At 47.2% G+C, this 14,837-nt stretch overlaps 1 protein-coding gene across 17 annotated transcripts in view; it reads right to left on the reverse strand.

The window, feature by feature from the left end:
• Slc16a5 (solute carrier family 16 member 5) overlaps window positions 1-14,837 on the reverse strand; it is a 44,550-nt gene that overhangs the window by 2,676 nt on the left and 27,037 nt on the right. For 6 of the 17 annotated variants that reach the window (XM_087208514.1, XM_087208505.1, XM_087208507.1 and 3 more), the window contains 4 exons: window positions 12,511-12,654; window positions 7,946-8,755; window positions 6,740-6,968; window positions 1,314-6,342 (listed from right to left, as the gene is read on the reverse strand). In XM_087208514.1, coding sequence (XP_087064640.1) covers window positions 6,258-6,342; window positions 6,740-6,968; window positions 7,946-8,755; window positions 12,511-12,607 — 1,221 coding nt within the window. In that variant the 5' untranslated portion in view covers window positions 12,608-12,654 and the 3' untranslated portion in view covers window positions 1,314-6,257. Of the gene's footprint in view, window positions 1-1,313; window positions 6,343-6,364; window positions 6,969-7,945; window positions 8,756-12,510; window positions 12,655-14,837 lie in introns of those variants that run through there. The other 11 variants (XM_087208510.1, XM_004860639.4, XM_087208511.1 and 8 more) reach the window with 8 other exon arrangements.

The following is a 14,837-nucleotide window of genomic DNA, read 5'->3' on the forward strand; positions in this document are numbered from 1 at the left end:
CCTGGATGGGAACATCCAGATCAATTTCCCTATATTTATTTATGGCTCAAATTGTGCCACAGAATTCCTCCTTGGCTTCATATGTGCTCCCCGGCAGCAAAAAGCAACATCCTGGTCCTCTGTCAGAAAGGAGACGATGCTGAAAAGTAACTGGTCCTTTCAGATCCAGACCGAGAGAATTTAGGCTTTCTCCCTCCTTTTGAGTTGCTAAATTCACAGGTTTGGAGGAGGTGGGGACAAAGGCATGAAAACTGTTTGGCTTCAGAGCACCATGCTGTGGTCAGACTCAGAGAGGATCGAATAGGGTTTATGCTCAAATTTTAAAAATTAGTAAGAAAAAATAAGTAATGGATTAAAAATAGCTAAAAAAGCTCTGAAGGACATAAAGCCAGAGAAAGTAAGAAATTTTACAAGGGTTACAAGTTGTAGCTAATTGATAAATGTATCTGTGTTTCAGTTTGAAAAGTTACAAATTTTAGTTAATTGATAAATGTATGTTTCAGTTTGAAAAGTTACAAATTTTAGTTAAATGATAAATGTATCTGTGTTTCAGTTTGAGTTGATGTTTAATTGGTGTGCTTAAAGTATTGTACATTGCAAATTTTTCAATTGTAATTACAAGGTTAACTTGCTCTTTTCTGTACTTCGTTGATTAAAAAAACCCTCAAGGTTACTATCATTCTATTGGCAGCCAACCAAATTTAAAGTGTAACAATCTGAGAATGCAAAAAGGGACACTTTAAAATTTTAACAGCTAAAGACAAGTTTGTGATAAAAGGTTTATAATGAGATAAAAAATATATAATTAAAAGCTATAAGTAAAAGAGATACAATTTTGATATAAAAAATTTTGTATGTTTGTCTTATTAAAAAGATTAAAAATATATATAAGACCAGAAGGCCTAGGTATGTCAAAAGATGCACAAAACTGATTTATCAAAAAATACGTATGTTTGTTGGTTTCAAGTTTGTTATAAAAAGTTTAAATATGTTTACATTAGTTGTCATCAAAGGGTTAAATTCTACCCCATTTGGGTTTTTTTTTGGTACTGGGGATTGAACTTGGGACCTTGTGCTTGCACAGCAGGCAGCGAAACCACTGAGCTAAATCCCCAGCCCCGGTTTAAATTCTAAATATGTTACTATAATATGTGTACATTGGTCATCTTCAAAGGGTTTAAGAGCCAACAGGTTATAATATGACCTCCTTTATAGTGAGTTAGAAAAAAAAAGACTGTTGGAAAAAGGCACAAATATGTCAGACCAAGGTGCAGTATTTGAGATTTGACTTTAAAAAGACAAAGGAGGCTAGGTCCAGAGAAAAGGAAAGTCATTTATTCATTGCCAAGACCCCTCCAAAATGCTTCAATTATTTGATTCCATTTTTGCTACCCATTGTCCTAATTGGGAGGACTTTAAAGAACTTTGTAAAACTTTGTTAACCTCTAAAAATGCAGAGTTTTAGGAGAAATTAAAAAATTAATGCCACTAGAATGCCAGGATATGCAGATATTCTCCAGATATGCAGAATCCAGACACTTGCCATGAACAGCAATTCCCAGTAAATGTGTGGCCCAATTGGGATCCCAACACCCAAGCAGGACAGGAAAACTTGAGAAGTTATCAGACAGCCCTTTTAGCAGGAATGTGAGCTGCAAGTGAAAGGCCTACAAATATGATTAAAGTGCTAGAAACACAGCAGGAGCCTGATGAGAGCCCTGAGAGATTTTATGAGTAGCTCTGTAAACTTTACAGAATGTATACATCTTTTGAGCCTACTATTCCTGAAAACCATCAGCTAATTAATACAACTTTTGTAACCCAGTCAGTACCAGACATTAGAAGGAAAATCCAAAGGCAGGAGACTCGGGAAGGCATGAATATAATGCAATTGTTGCAATTAGCTGGGAAAGTGTATGTGAATAGAGAGACAGTGAAAGAGAAAGAGAGCCAGGAAGGAAGATAGCAGTAGCTATGGGAGCCAAGGAAGAGAAGGAAAAAGAAAGACAAGGCTCAAGGAAAAGAAAAAGCAGGACTTGAAGGAAAGGAAGGATACTGGCATGTTGTTGCCTGTGATGGAGGACAGTGACGGACACAGACGGGGCTCAATGCAGCTAGGCCCACATGAGCCCATGGTCGATATACAGATAGGGGGCCAAAATATGTCCTTAATGGTGGATAGTGGTGCAGAACACTCAGTAGTAACAGCTCCAGTTGCCCCTCAGAGGGGAGAGTGCATCCAAGTGATTAGTGCCACTGGAATTTCAGAAAAGCGCCAGTTTTGCTAGGAAGTACATGTGAAATTGGAGGACATAAGGTGAAACGTGAATTCTTGTATATGCCAGAATGTCCTATTCCATTATTAGGAAGAGATTTATTATCTAAATTGGGAGCTACAATAACTTTCGCTCAATGGGGAAATGCGTCTCTGCATTTAGACCCAGGAAAGGACCTCATTATGATGGTAACTACTGAAAGACAAGATGAATGGCAATGCTACAATGTGGATGATGTTTATCAGGCTCCAGGAGAACTAAAAGCTATGTTTCCTGGAGTGTGGGCAGAAGACTCGCCCCCAGGGCTGGCTAGAAATCATCTGCCCATAGTTAACAGGATTAAAAGATAACTCTGTCCCCATTTCGGTAAAGCAATATCCAATGTCCAGGCAAGCCCGAATTGGAATCAAGCCCCATATCATGAGGTTAAAAGAATTTGGACTTATAAGAGAATGTAAGTCGCCTTGGAACACCCCTTTGCTGCCAGTGCGAAAACCTGATGGGGACTATGGGCCAGTGCAGGATCTGCAGGCTGTAAATGACAGAACAGTGACATTACATCCAGTAGTCCCTAGCCTTTACACTTTGTTGAGTCTAATACCCCCAGAGGCAGCATAGTTTACTCCTTTGGACTTAAAAGATGCCTTCTTTTGCATTCACATTGCTCCCTTCAGTCAACCCATCTTTGCATTTAAATGGGGAGACCCAAGTGATGGGAGAAAGACTCAGTTTACCTGGACAAGATTGCCACAGGGATTTAAAATTTACCCACTCTTTTTGGGGAAGCCCTAGCCAAGGACTTGCTTGCCTTCCCCGCGGAACAATATAGCTGTAACTTACTGCAGTATGTGGCTGAATTACTGTTATGCAGCTCAACCCAAGAACAGTGCTGGGAAGGCACCAAAAAGTTGTTGCTGCACTTACAAGAAACTGGATATAAGGTATCATGGGGAAAAGCCCAGATTTGTGTACAGCATGTTACATATTTAGGATTTCAAATAACAGGGCATGCATTGCCTAGGAAATGAAAGGTTATTAGTGCCATCTCTGAACCCCAAACAAAGAAGCAGCTGAGAGAGTTTCTTCTGGCAGCAGGCTTCTGTAAAATTTGGATTCCGGGTTTTATAGAAATCGCTAAACTCCTTTATGAAGTCCTAAAGGGACAAGAGGAGAGTCATCTGCATTGGACTGTAGAAAAAGAGAAAGCTTAAAAAAAAAAAATTTAAAATTGACTTGGGCAGTGGCTCCAGCCCTAGGCATACCAGATGTAAAGCAGCCTTTTATTTTATATGTGACTGAAGAAAAAAAACCATGTGGCCCTTGGAATGTTGACCCAAGAAGTAGGCCCATGGAATCAACCGGTGGCATATTTGTCTAAAAATTTAGATTCAGTAACAAAAGGATGGCTTCATTATTTTGGGGCCTTAGCAACTTCAGTTCTCTTGATTCAAAAAAACAGACAAGCTGACTTTAGGCCAGGAACTGACTGTGCAGGTTCCACACCCGGTCCTAGAACTGCTAAACACAAGGGAGCATCAATGGCTCTCAAATAATTGGGTTACTCAGTATCAAGCATTTCTCTGTGAGAATACCTGCTTGTGGTTTATGAAGGACCCTAGTTAACAAGACAGACTCCATATTACTGCTTGACCCACCTGCCTGCCCTTTAGATGATCTCAGAAGGAGGAAGCTTAAAAACCTCCTCGCCTTAGAAAGTCTCTTTAGAAATAACAATTAATCAACTATTGTTTTACAAATGTTCTAACAGCAGGACGTTCCACTTCTGTACCTTTTGCTTGCTTTGCTAGTTCTGTCCCATAGGGGGGCCTAGAACTGCTGGGCTCAAAGGTGTATAAAACATGTTTGTCTCCCCCCGAGTCGGGGCTTGAGTCCGATGCTCGGCTGGGGTCCCGGCCGGTAATAAACTCCTGTGTGGATTTAATATCGGTCTCTGGTTGGTTCTTTCTCACTGTAACAGTTTATTTCTTTAAAAACTTTAAATCCTGCTACCTTCTTGCTCACGGAGACAGGCCCTCCCAATCATGACTGCTTGAGTGTCACTGATGAGCTCTTTTCCAGCTGCCCTGACTTGCAAATGATACCCTTGTCCGATGCTGACCTCGTTCTGTTCATGGATAGGAGCAGCTTTGTGGAAGATGGGCTTCATCATGATGGATATGCAGTAACCATGAAGGATGAGGTGGTCCTAGCCAGGGCTGTTGGTGCAATGTGCTAAGCTCTGGACACTCACACAGGCACTCTGATGGGCAAAGGGTAAAAAGGTATATATATGGACTTTCGCTATGCATTTGCTGCATTATACATCATTGGCATGATTTACCGAGAGCGAGGTCTTCTCATGGCAGAAGGGAAGCTAATTAAAAATAAACAGGAAATTAAACAGTTGCTAGAGTCAGTGTGGAAACCTAGCAAAGTCACAGTAATATATTGTTCAGGACATCAGAAAGGGAAAGACTTCGTTGCACAATGTAACAAGAAAGCTGATGCTGAAAGCCGAGAAAGACAACGCACTCAAAGCCCTGCTCTCACCACTCCGGAGGCCGGTGAGTCAACGCACGGCTGAAGGATGGAAACACCAACAAGGACGACATGGATTATTGTGCTGTGCCAGATCACCACTGCCTTAAATTGCTTTGTTTTTGAACTCCGGGTGTTTAGGCCTAGTTATGAAAAGTTTGATGAACAATATGTGACTTTTAAAATGGTAAAATGGGAACCAGAAGGCTATCTGTTTACAATATTCTTTGATAAAAACATTATGGGGGACCTGGGGTAACTTCTGACTGTGGGGGGCTATTCTAATGAAAAATTATACTGCAAAGAGAAAACACAAGTTTGGATCAACGGCTCCCTTGTTGGCCGAGCCACTGGTAATTGTAACAATTGTAAACAAGGTCAATGTAATCCTATATCTATGTATATGCCAGCCCCATGGGATCTTATTTGGCTACAAGGAGTAATATATTTCATTAGGACAAGAAATTTTAAAAGATCTTGAGGAAATTTGAGACACAGTTCAGGCTCTAGAAACCCAACTAGATTGACTGGCCAGTGTCATTACAGAATAGGTGTGCTCTCGATTTGCCCACAGCCCAGAAAGGAGGGACTTGCTTATTTCTTGATGGAGAGAGTTGTTAATATGTTAATAACTCTGGTGTAGTACAAGAATCACTAGACAAACTAAAAGATCAGATCAAGGCTCTTGATGAGAAATTTGGTATAGGAGAGCTGTCCTATGGGATTAATTTTACTTGGGCAGGATGAAAAAAACTTGGATAGGAACTCTTCTGAGTCCCCTTCTTGTTATACTATTAATATTAATGTTTGGTCCTTGTGTCATCCAATGGATTTCAAAATTTATACAGTAGAAGGGCCGAGGATTTAGCTCAGTGGTTCCGGTGTCTGCCTTGCAAGCACAAAGTCCGGAGTTTGATCCCCGGTACCAAAAAAAAAAAAATTTATATAGTAGCACAGTGCTGCAGCCCAAGACTGCCAAATGCAAGTGTTAAGAAATGTAGCTAAACTGGATAGAACTTGTAATGGATAGAAGAATTATCCCGAAGTAAACAGAGGGAGGAATGATACGGAAAAGTTTTAGATAACTTAATAGACTGAATATTAAGGTAGTTGTAGAAGCAAAATAAGTAATGTGTTCTTTTAAGATTTGCTTTTCCCATAACTCCTAGTTTAAGGTGATGATTCTCTGACTCTAACTGGCAACTTCATTAACCTAACAAAGTTACCATGCCAGGGTGAATTTACAATGTATATGGCCTATCTTGTGTCTGTGACTTGTAGATAGGAACTGGGATTGTATTTACACATCAAAGACCACTAGGGATGAGATAATGGCTAAAAAGGATATGAAAAGGGAAACGCTGACCAAGGGGTGGGGGTGCAGATACTGACCAGACTGGTTTCTGGCGTTCCCGCCCACTTGCGAGAAGAAATTTTATTATTTTATCCAAATTCTGTGTCTCTTCTGTGTATTTCTTCCCGAGATTTCTGTAACAGTCCTAAGGGTCCAAGCTGATCACTTGTGGCCCTGGAAGAAGTGAAATCTCTTTTATTTATTTTTATTTATTTATTTATTTATTTATTTTTGGTACTGGGGATCGAACTTGGGACCTTGTGCTTGCGAGGCAGGCACCAGAACCACTGAGCTAAATCCCCGGCCTTCTCTTTTAGAACTGTCTTGAGGCCACAGAAGGACAAGGAGAGCTGAGGTTGGACTGCTGAAGTTTGGGTATGAAGGTCCAGTGTGTTGGGGCATAGTAGCTGCAGTAAGCCTCCCACCAAGCTGAGCTTGCCATGGCTGCCCCCAGCAGGGCTCAGAGACACCTTCTCAGACCCAAGGAAGAAAGCCAGAAAGGCCTTCTCTGCATTCTGCTGGCCAGAAGGAATGTCACCCACTGAGCAGGGCTCATACACTGGTCACATACGTGATCTCAAGGCATGGCTGTTCCTTGGGACTGTCCTTGCCTTCTGGCATAGGCCCCTGCATCAGGCTAGTCTCTGAGATGGCTCTTTCCACCTTGGGTCGCCTGCCTTGCTGCTCCTTCTTCTGCAGGTAATAGAAGCCTCCAGTCATGAAGAGGCTGGATGAGGTGAGGAAGAAGCTTGACATGTAGAAAACATAGCTGAAGTTGCTGGTGGTGTCCAGGACCAAGCCTAGCGGACAGACAGCAAATTAGGTCACTGCTCAGGGCTGCCTATCAGGCCTCTTCCCACTAACTTATGTGTTCCCTGAGAGCAGAGATATTATTTTTGCCTCTTCTGGACAAGGACTCATTGCTGGCACCCAGCAAACTCTCAGATATTTCATGAGTGAAACGAAGGAGGAAGTACTAGATCTAGGCTAATGGTGAATTCTTCACCCTCCCCCCCTTAATACGGAGGATTGAACCCAGGGCCTCACCCTGTGCTACAACTCTGGTCCTTTTTATTTTTTATTTTGAGACCTGTTCTTGTTTAATCACCAAGTTGCCCAAGCTGTCCTCAGATTTGCAATCCTCTGTCTCAGCCTCCCGAGTAGCTGGGATTACAGATGTGCACTACCACACCCAGCTTCTCTTCTGGATTTTGAAGCTGACATTGTGGCTCAGAGAGGAAATTGACTTGCCCAAGTCTTCTAAGTAGAAAGTAGGAGAACCAGTATATTGACAACAGCAAATGTGTATAGTGCTTATTATGTGTCAGGTTCTCTACTAAGCTCTTTTCTTTTTCCTTTCTACTAAGCTCTTTACTGCTTAACTCAGGGTAGTGCAGTAAGACCATAAGATAGATTCTATTATCCTCCTTACTTCATTCATAGGAAAACTGAGGTACAGAGAGAAAGATGAACTCAGGTAGGGCTGGTGGGCAAATCCATTTTTTCAACTGTTCTTACTCCCACCAGGCGGGAAACAGTCCCTACTGCAGTGGTGGCGAACATTTTAGAGCTTTCAATGATTCCAACAGCCCTCTGTGGCATGTGTGCCATAGGTTCGCCACCACTGCTCTAGGGTACTGGGGAAAAAAATCACAGATGCTAACTCCCTACCCCTGGAGATGGTGCCGAATGGGGCCCAGATCTGTCCAGACTGTTCCACTTTGCCTCTCCCACAGCCTCTGGACCCCCCTGGATGCCCTCCCTCCCAGAGGCTCACCAGCCAGTGGCGGAGAGATGAGGGGAGCAATGCCACTGATGATGGAAAAGAGGCCCAGAGCGCTGGGGAACCGGTCCATGGGGACAATTTCCATGAGGACCTGGAAGATTAGGATGCCAGTGCCACACAGGGACACGCTGTACAGCACGGAGTAGCTCACCAGCACCCAGAAGTTGGCCGACACTGTGCACACCAGGTTGGTGAGCCCGTTGAGTAGGATTGCCAGGGTGAACAGGTACTTGTGGTAGCAGGCAAAGCATGGCCAGCCTATCACTAGGGCTGCCACGGGGCGCAGGAAGATGTTGCACAAGCCGAACATGGAGATGAGCAGGGCTGCCCGGTACTCCTCCACTCCATACTTCATGGCATATGGCACCAGGAAGACATGTGGCAACGAGTAACCCATGAACGTCCATGTCATACCCAGCGTGTAGATACAGTAGCCCACATTGTGTCGCAGGATGTCAAAGGCCAGGTGGTGCTGGATGCCTGAGCTACACGCTGCCAAGCAGCCTTGTGCTGGTGTCTTGGAAGAGGAAGAGGGATCTTCTTTGGTCTCAGGGACCGTGTTGGTGGCTACAGGCCTGATGATGGCCCCACAGATGCAGCAATGGAGGAAGACCCCACCGAAGATAAGGAAGGAGCCCCTCCAGCCCAGGTTCTCCAGGAGGTAGCGGGCAAATGGTGGCCAGAGGGTGATGCCCAGGGAGATGCCCATGGAGGCCAGGGCATTGGCCAGTGGCCGCCGGCGGACGAAGTACAAGCCGAGTACCGTGATGCTGGCCTGGAAGCTGAAGCTCATGCCTAGGCCTGTGTGTGAGAGGGGAGACAGCTCAGGGGTATGCAGGAGATTGCTCAGGTTACACCCCATGTCTGCCTCCTTCAGCTCTAGCTCAGACCCACTTGCAAGTCCCACGGATAGAAGATAGAATCTGCCTGCCTCAGCACCACCCTGTATGTAGCCCACGCCTTGGGGCTGCCCTCCCCAGCCTGCCAGGAGCACTCAGTTCCCCTCAGCCCAGCACCACAGTGACCTCTGAAAAACCCATTTAACACCTTGCAGAGACTTTCACTGCACCTGAAAAACAACCAGAGTATTTAGTATGCCCAGAAAGCTCTGTGTGGTTTGGATTGGGCCCACCTCTCGGATGGCATTTCAGGTCATTCTTGGCATTCACCAGGATTGAGCCACCAGAGCTTGTTTCTCTCCCTCTCTACACCATGCGGCCCTACCTCGGCACACTGGCAGCTGCCGCTTCACCTGCCTGGAAAATGCTTTACTCCGACTTCCTACTCCCACCTCCACTCAGATAACACTTTCCCTGAAGAGAGGCTCCCTGCTCCCCACTGCTCTGTGCTGCACCCACACAGCTGCGCATGCTGGAGACAAAGCTCGGAATGAGCCATGACTGCCCCTTGCAGTGGGTCCCAGGCTGCCCCTGCTGCTGCAGCTCCCGTGGTCATTCATTTGCTTGTCGTCCTAGGTGACCCTGCATTCAATGCCTCCTCTCTATCCTCATACTCAGCTGCCCATCTGGGATGATGGCCCCCCTGCTCTCAGTGGCCAAGCCTCTACTTCTACCGCACAGCCGGGCAATTCCCCTTGTCTTTCTCCTCCCCTCTTTAGTAGATCTTCTATTTAAAAACAAAAACAAAGGCCGGGGATTTAGCTCAGTGGTTCCGCCGCCTGCCCTGCAAGAGGAAGGACCCGAGTTCGATCCCCGGTACCAAAAAAACAATAAAATTAAAAAATAAATAAATAAAAATAAAAATAAAAACAAAAACAAAAAGAAGAAATCCCCAGACATGGTTGTGTAGGCCGAGGCAGGAAGATCACAAGTTTGAGCCCAGCCTGGATAATGTAGTGAGGCTATAAAAAAAAAGACCAGGGATGGGTTTAATCCCTAGTATGGAAAAAAAAAAATCCTCTTTATGTCACAGCTCCTGCTGGATATCAGCCATTTCTCTGGTCCCTTTACATAGAAATGTGTGGACGGACTGGGAATGTAGCTCAGTGGCACAGCACCTGCCTGGCATGCTTGAGGCCCTGAGTTCGATTCTCAGTACCAAAACAAAGAAAAAAGATATATGTGTAAAGGGCTGCAGATAGAGTACATACTTAGCAGGTACAAGGCCCTCAGTTGTATCCCCAGCACAGCAACAACAACAACAACAAAGCATGGAGGTATTATTTCTGCTAGTCTCTAATCCTTCCCTTCCTGTTCTCTTTCCCTTCCTCCCCACCTCTTCCAACCCCGAGCTGAATACCGAGGCATGCTGAGGAAGCCTGACTTTTTTTTTTTTCTTTTTTTTGGTACTGGGGATCAAGCTCAGGACCTTGCGCTTGCAAGGCAGGCGCCAGAACCACTGAGCTAAATCCCCGGCCAGAAGCCTAACATTCTTTGAGACAGGTTCTCACTATGCAGTTCAAGCTGGCCATGAACTCATTGTGTAGCCCAGGCTGGCCTCAAACTTGCAGCGATCCTCCTGCCTTAGCCTCCTGAATGAGTGCTGGGATTATAGGCGTGCATCATCATGCCTGGCTGGCAAGCCCAACATTTAAATTTAACATCTGAACCCATTCTGACCAGGTCTTGATCCTCCCTCCACACCAGACTCACTCTTATCAAGGCCATGTTGCTGATGGTGAGCCTAGCCCTCATCCAACCCATCAGCAGTGTGGTGCACTTTATCATTTGTTATGGAAAATCTAAGATGTTCCCTTAAAGTCTAGGGCTTTCTGAGATGATTTGGATCATGAAGACTCTAACTTCAGTGGATCAATCCATTGGTGAGACCATAATTTGATAGCATTATTGGAAGGTAGCAGAAATTAAAGAAGTAGGGCTCAGTTGAAGGAATTAGGTCACGGGGACATGACCTTAGGAATTATCTTGTCTCCAGCCTCTTCTTCCCTGTCTCTTCCTTGCTCTCTTTGCTTCCCAGCTGCCAGGAATTGAGCAGCTTTCCTTCGCCATCCCCTTCTGCCATGATGTTTTTGCTGTCAGACCAGCCAACCTCTGACTGAAACCTCTGAAACCGTGAGCCAAAATAAACCTTTTCTTCTGTAAGCTGTTTTTGTCAGGTATTTTGTCCCAGTGATGGAAAGTGTCTTTGTTGAGAAACTCCCTTGATTCTCCTTCTCCTTCTTCAGTGACTTCCTGTTTAGGACTTTGATCACTGGAGTGCCCAGGCTCAGGCTTCAGGCCTCTTCAGCTGTCACCTTCATTTCCTCAGTGACAGCTGGGTCATTCCTCATCTCAAGTCTTTGCTGTCACCCATCTCATGAATCCTGCACTGGGCATTCTATCTCAGGGCCTTTGTGTTCACTGTTCCCTCTGCCAGGAATGCTCTTCCCCACAGAGCCTTGGGCCAGATTCCCTCACCTTTGCTAACTCCCTGCTTGCTATGGTTTGGATAAGTGTCCCCAGGGTCTCAGGTGCTAAGGGCTCAGTCCCTAGCTTGGTGCTGTTGGGAGGTAGAGAAGACCTTAAGAGGTGAAGCCTAGCAGGAGGTCTCTGTCACTGGGGGGTCCTCCAAAGGGTTAAAAGGGACCCCAGTCCTTTCCTCTTTCTCTTTCTCTCTTTTTTTTTTAGTATCAGGGATCGAACTCAGAACCTTGTGCTTTTGAGGCAGGCGCAGTGCCCCTGAGCTAAATCCCTGCCCCCTCCTCTTTCTCTCTCTTTTTTTTTTGTACCGGGGATTGAACTTGGGTCCTTGCGCTTGCGCAGCAGGCGGTGAAACCACTGAGCTAAATCCCCAGCCCCTTTTTCTCTCTTTTGCTCCCTGACTTTGAGGAGCAGCTTTGACCCACCAAGTACTTCCTGCCTGACAGGTCTCCCACCACCTCAGCAGCTATTATGTAGAGGAGCTGCCCTCTTCCTCTCGTGCCTTGCCCCCTCCCCTGTGTGACGTCATGCCAAGATGGTTGCTCCCACCAAAGAACAAACCCTTCTTCCCAGCATGCCCCTGGTCCCGCCTAGAGAGTAACCTAATACTCACTCCCCTCCTACCACTTAGTGACATCACCAGCTCCTCCATTCCCTAGTCACTACCTCACTCAACCCTGCCTCAGCCCCTACAAACCCCACCCCAGTCTCTATAAAAGACTCTCCCTGCCCTGGCCATATTGCTTTTGTCTCTTCTTTGTTCAGAGACAGCCCGGCAGATCTGTTCCCTAATAAAGGCTTGTTGTGGCCTGGTCTGGTCTTGGTTTTCGGCCCTTTTACCTGACACTGCCATGATGTGCTGCCTCACCACAGGCCCAAGCTATGGACCAAAATCTCCAAAACTGTAAACCAAAATAAACCTTCTCTCTTTATAAAGTGATTATCTCAGGGATTGTTATAGTGACAGACAGCTGACTAATACACTAATCAAATGTCACCTTCTCTCCAAGACCTCCCTGGCTGCTCTGTTGAGAAGAGCAGACTCTTCACCCCTCCTTTATTTCCTGCTCTCAGTATCCTGGGTATTTTAGCTCTTGTTTCACATCTGCCCAATCTTACCCGAGCCCAGGGCCCTACCACACTCTCCTCCTCCACTTTAGGTGGAATGAAAGTCACCTGTGATCATTCCAGCTGTGAGGAAGAGCTGGGTAATTGTGCGGGAGAAGGAGCTGGCCACCATGCCCAGGCTGGCCAGCACCCCACCCAGCATCATGGTTACTCGGCAGCCGTAGCGTCCCACCAGGATGCTGCACAGGGGCCCTGTGGGAAGCAGAGCAGAGAGTCAGCAGGCAGCAGTTGAATGAGGAGGCCTGATTTGGGGACAGTGATGTCGGAGAGAGGGGCCCCAGCAAGGACTAGGCAGGGAGCTCGAAGGGCATGAGACCTGGAGCCTGCCAGCTTGGATTCGGATACCCACCCTGCCCCAGACTGGCCACGTGGGCTGAGCAAGGCTTGACCCTTCTCTGTGCTTCAGTTTCTTCCCCTACAGAGTGAGGGATCAGACTGAGCCATGTTTGATTCCAACAAGGATCCTCAGAGGGGCAGATGAAGGCCTCCCACTGCCTAAGGACCCAAAGCCAGGTCCATCTGGGTGAAATAGGATTTAGGACCCACATGGAGACCCTTGCTTGGGGTCTGTCACAGGAGTGTCTCAGGGCATCTAAATCACAGTGAACACCTCCAGCTTCTAATCTTTTTTTTTTTTTTTGGTACTGGGGATCGAACTCAGGACCTTGTGCTTGCAATCCAGCTTCTAATCTTTTAGCAGACTGGCCACTGCTCTCCCTCTGCCTTTCATCTTGCACAGCTGGGTTAAAGCCCCGGGCCACAGCCCTGAACCTTCTTGTTCTGGGCTGTGGAGTGTTGTGGAGAAAAACAAGCCAGGTAGCTTCTCCCCTCTCACATTGCCTCCAGCCACCACAAAAATCCGGGGGCGGGGGGGGGGGGCGAGGGGTATAGCTCAAGGTTAGAGTGTGAACTTAGTTAGCATGTTCAAGGTCCTGGGTTCAATCCCCAGCACCAAAAGACCCAAATCCTCAAAACCCTACCAAAACCCCTTCAACCCCCCCCAAATCCACCCCTAGACATTTGGCTCCCCATGGAGAGGGGCCTGTTTTCCTCCATCCCAGCTGCTTTCTTACCAGCCTACACCCTGACTACTAGAAACCAGCCAGTCCAGCCAGCGGCTTTTGGATACCTTGTCGGGGTCACATTCACCCAGTGCCCTCTCCCCGAGGACACACAGTGTAGCTTCTCCAAGTGCACTCTTCTCCACAGTGAAGCCAGAGGGTCAGGAGAATGTGCCTGCATGCCTGTGTGCCAGCTAGAGTGAGTAGGCGGCCTGATCTGAGGGTCAATCAAGTGGACACCACTGACAAGCTGTTCCTGCTGCTGAGGAGGGAGAGGTGAGGCTTTGGAGTGGGTGTGACTCCTGCCCACCGCCCCACCCTCTACCCTGCCTGAGACAGGCCTGATTCGGGAAAGGTGACCTTGGGAAAAGCCCTGAGTCATGGAGTTGAGGCTGGGCCTGGGGTGGGGTCCTGGAGGTAGGTGCTTCCTCCGCAGGGCAGGGCACACAGGGCACTGCTTCTCCATAGAAGGCTCAGGAGCCTTGGGCCGGCCTCGTGCCTTGTGGTTCTTTGGTTTCCTCACCTCTGAAATGTGTACATGGGCGGTGCTTGAAAGGGTCAATGACACACTCAAGTTTAAGATTTCATCAATACTCTGAATGAACATGTCCTTGCATGTAAGCCACAGATGGACAGACAGACAGGACTCTGGACTGATGGAGATGTGGGTATATCTGCTCCAGGTGGTGAGCCCAAAGCTGGTTGAGTAGCAGTGTGCACACCGGCTGGCTGGCTCCCGGCCACTGCCCACACTCCTCTGTGCTGTGTGAGAAAGGGCCAGCTAAGGGTCCCACTGCCCACCTCAAGCTTGCAGGCCAAGATCCCACACAGTCTGGGCCAGGCCTGGCCTTTCCCCTCCCTCTGAACCCAAGCTCCAAGGAACAGATTCAAGGGTCATCTGGAGAGTGGCAATTTCCCTCCCTCTTCCCTCCCAATGTCAGGGAAGGACCTGGAGTAATAAGCAGGCTGCTGGGGCCAGGTGGAGGGAGTGGCAGAGAGGTAACCAGGGAGCTGGGGTCAGCTGAGGGCAGACCGTCATGTGGGAGAGCATGTGGGTGGTCAGGTCTGGCTTCTGTTGATAAGTGGGGTCTCCTTGGAGGGCTGGGGTCAGGGTGAGTCACACTCCTGGAGTGGCCACCGAGGTAGGGGACCTCTGAGTCCTGGAGGCGGGGCCAGGAGAAGGAAGGGGGCGCTGTCTTCCCTCTCCAGTCCCAGCCTTGGCAAGCTCTCTCTGAGGGGTGCCCCAGGGAGAGATGGGGTTCTTGCTGCACCTCTGTTTGTTCCTTCAGTTTTCCCCTAGACTCCTTTTCCATC

The sequence above is a fragment of the Heterocephalus glaber genome, unplaced genomic scaffold (genome assembly GCF_053883595.1).
Source record: "Heterocephalus glaber isolate CG9 unplaced genomic scaffold, H.glaber_assembly_v1.0 deba00000937, whole genome shotgun sequence".
NCBI classification, from domain to species: domain Eukaryota; kingdom Metazoa; phylum Chordata; class Mammalia; order Rodentia; family Bathyergidae; genus Heterocephalus; species Heterocephalus glaber.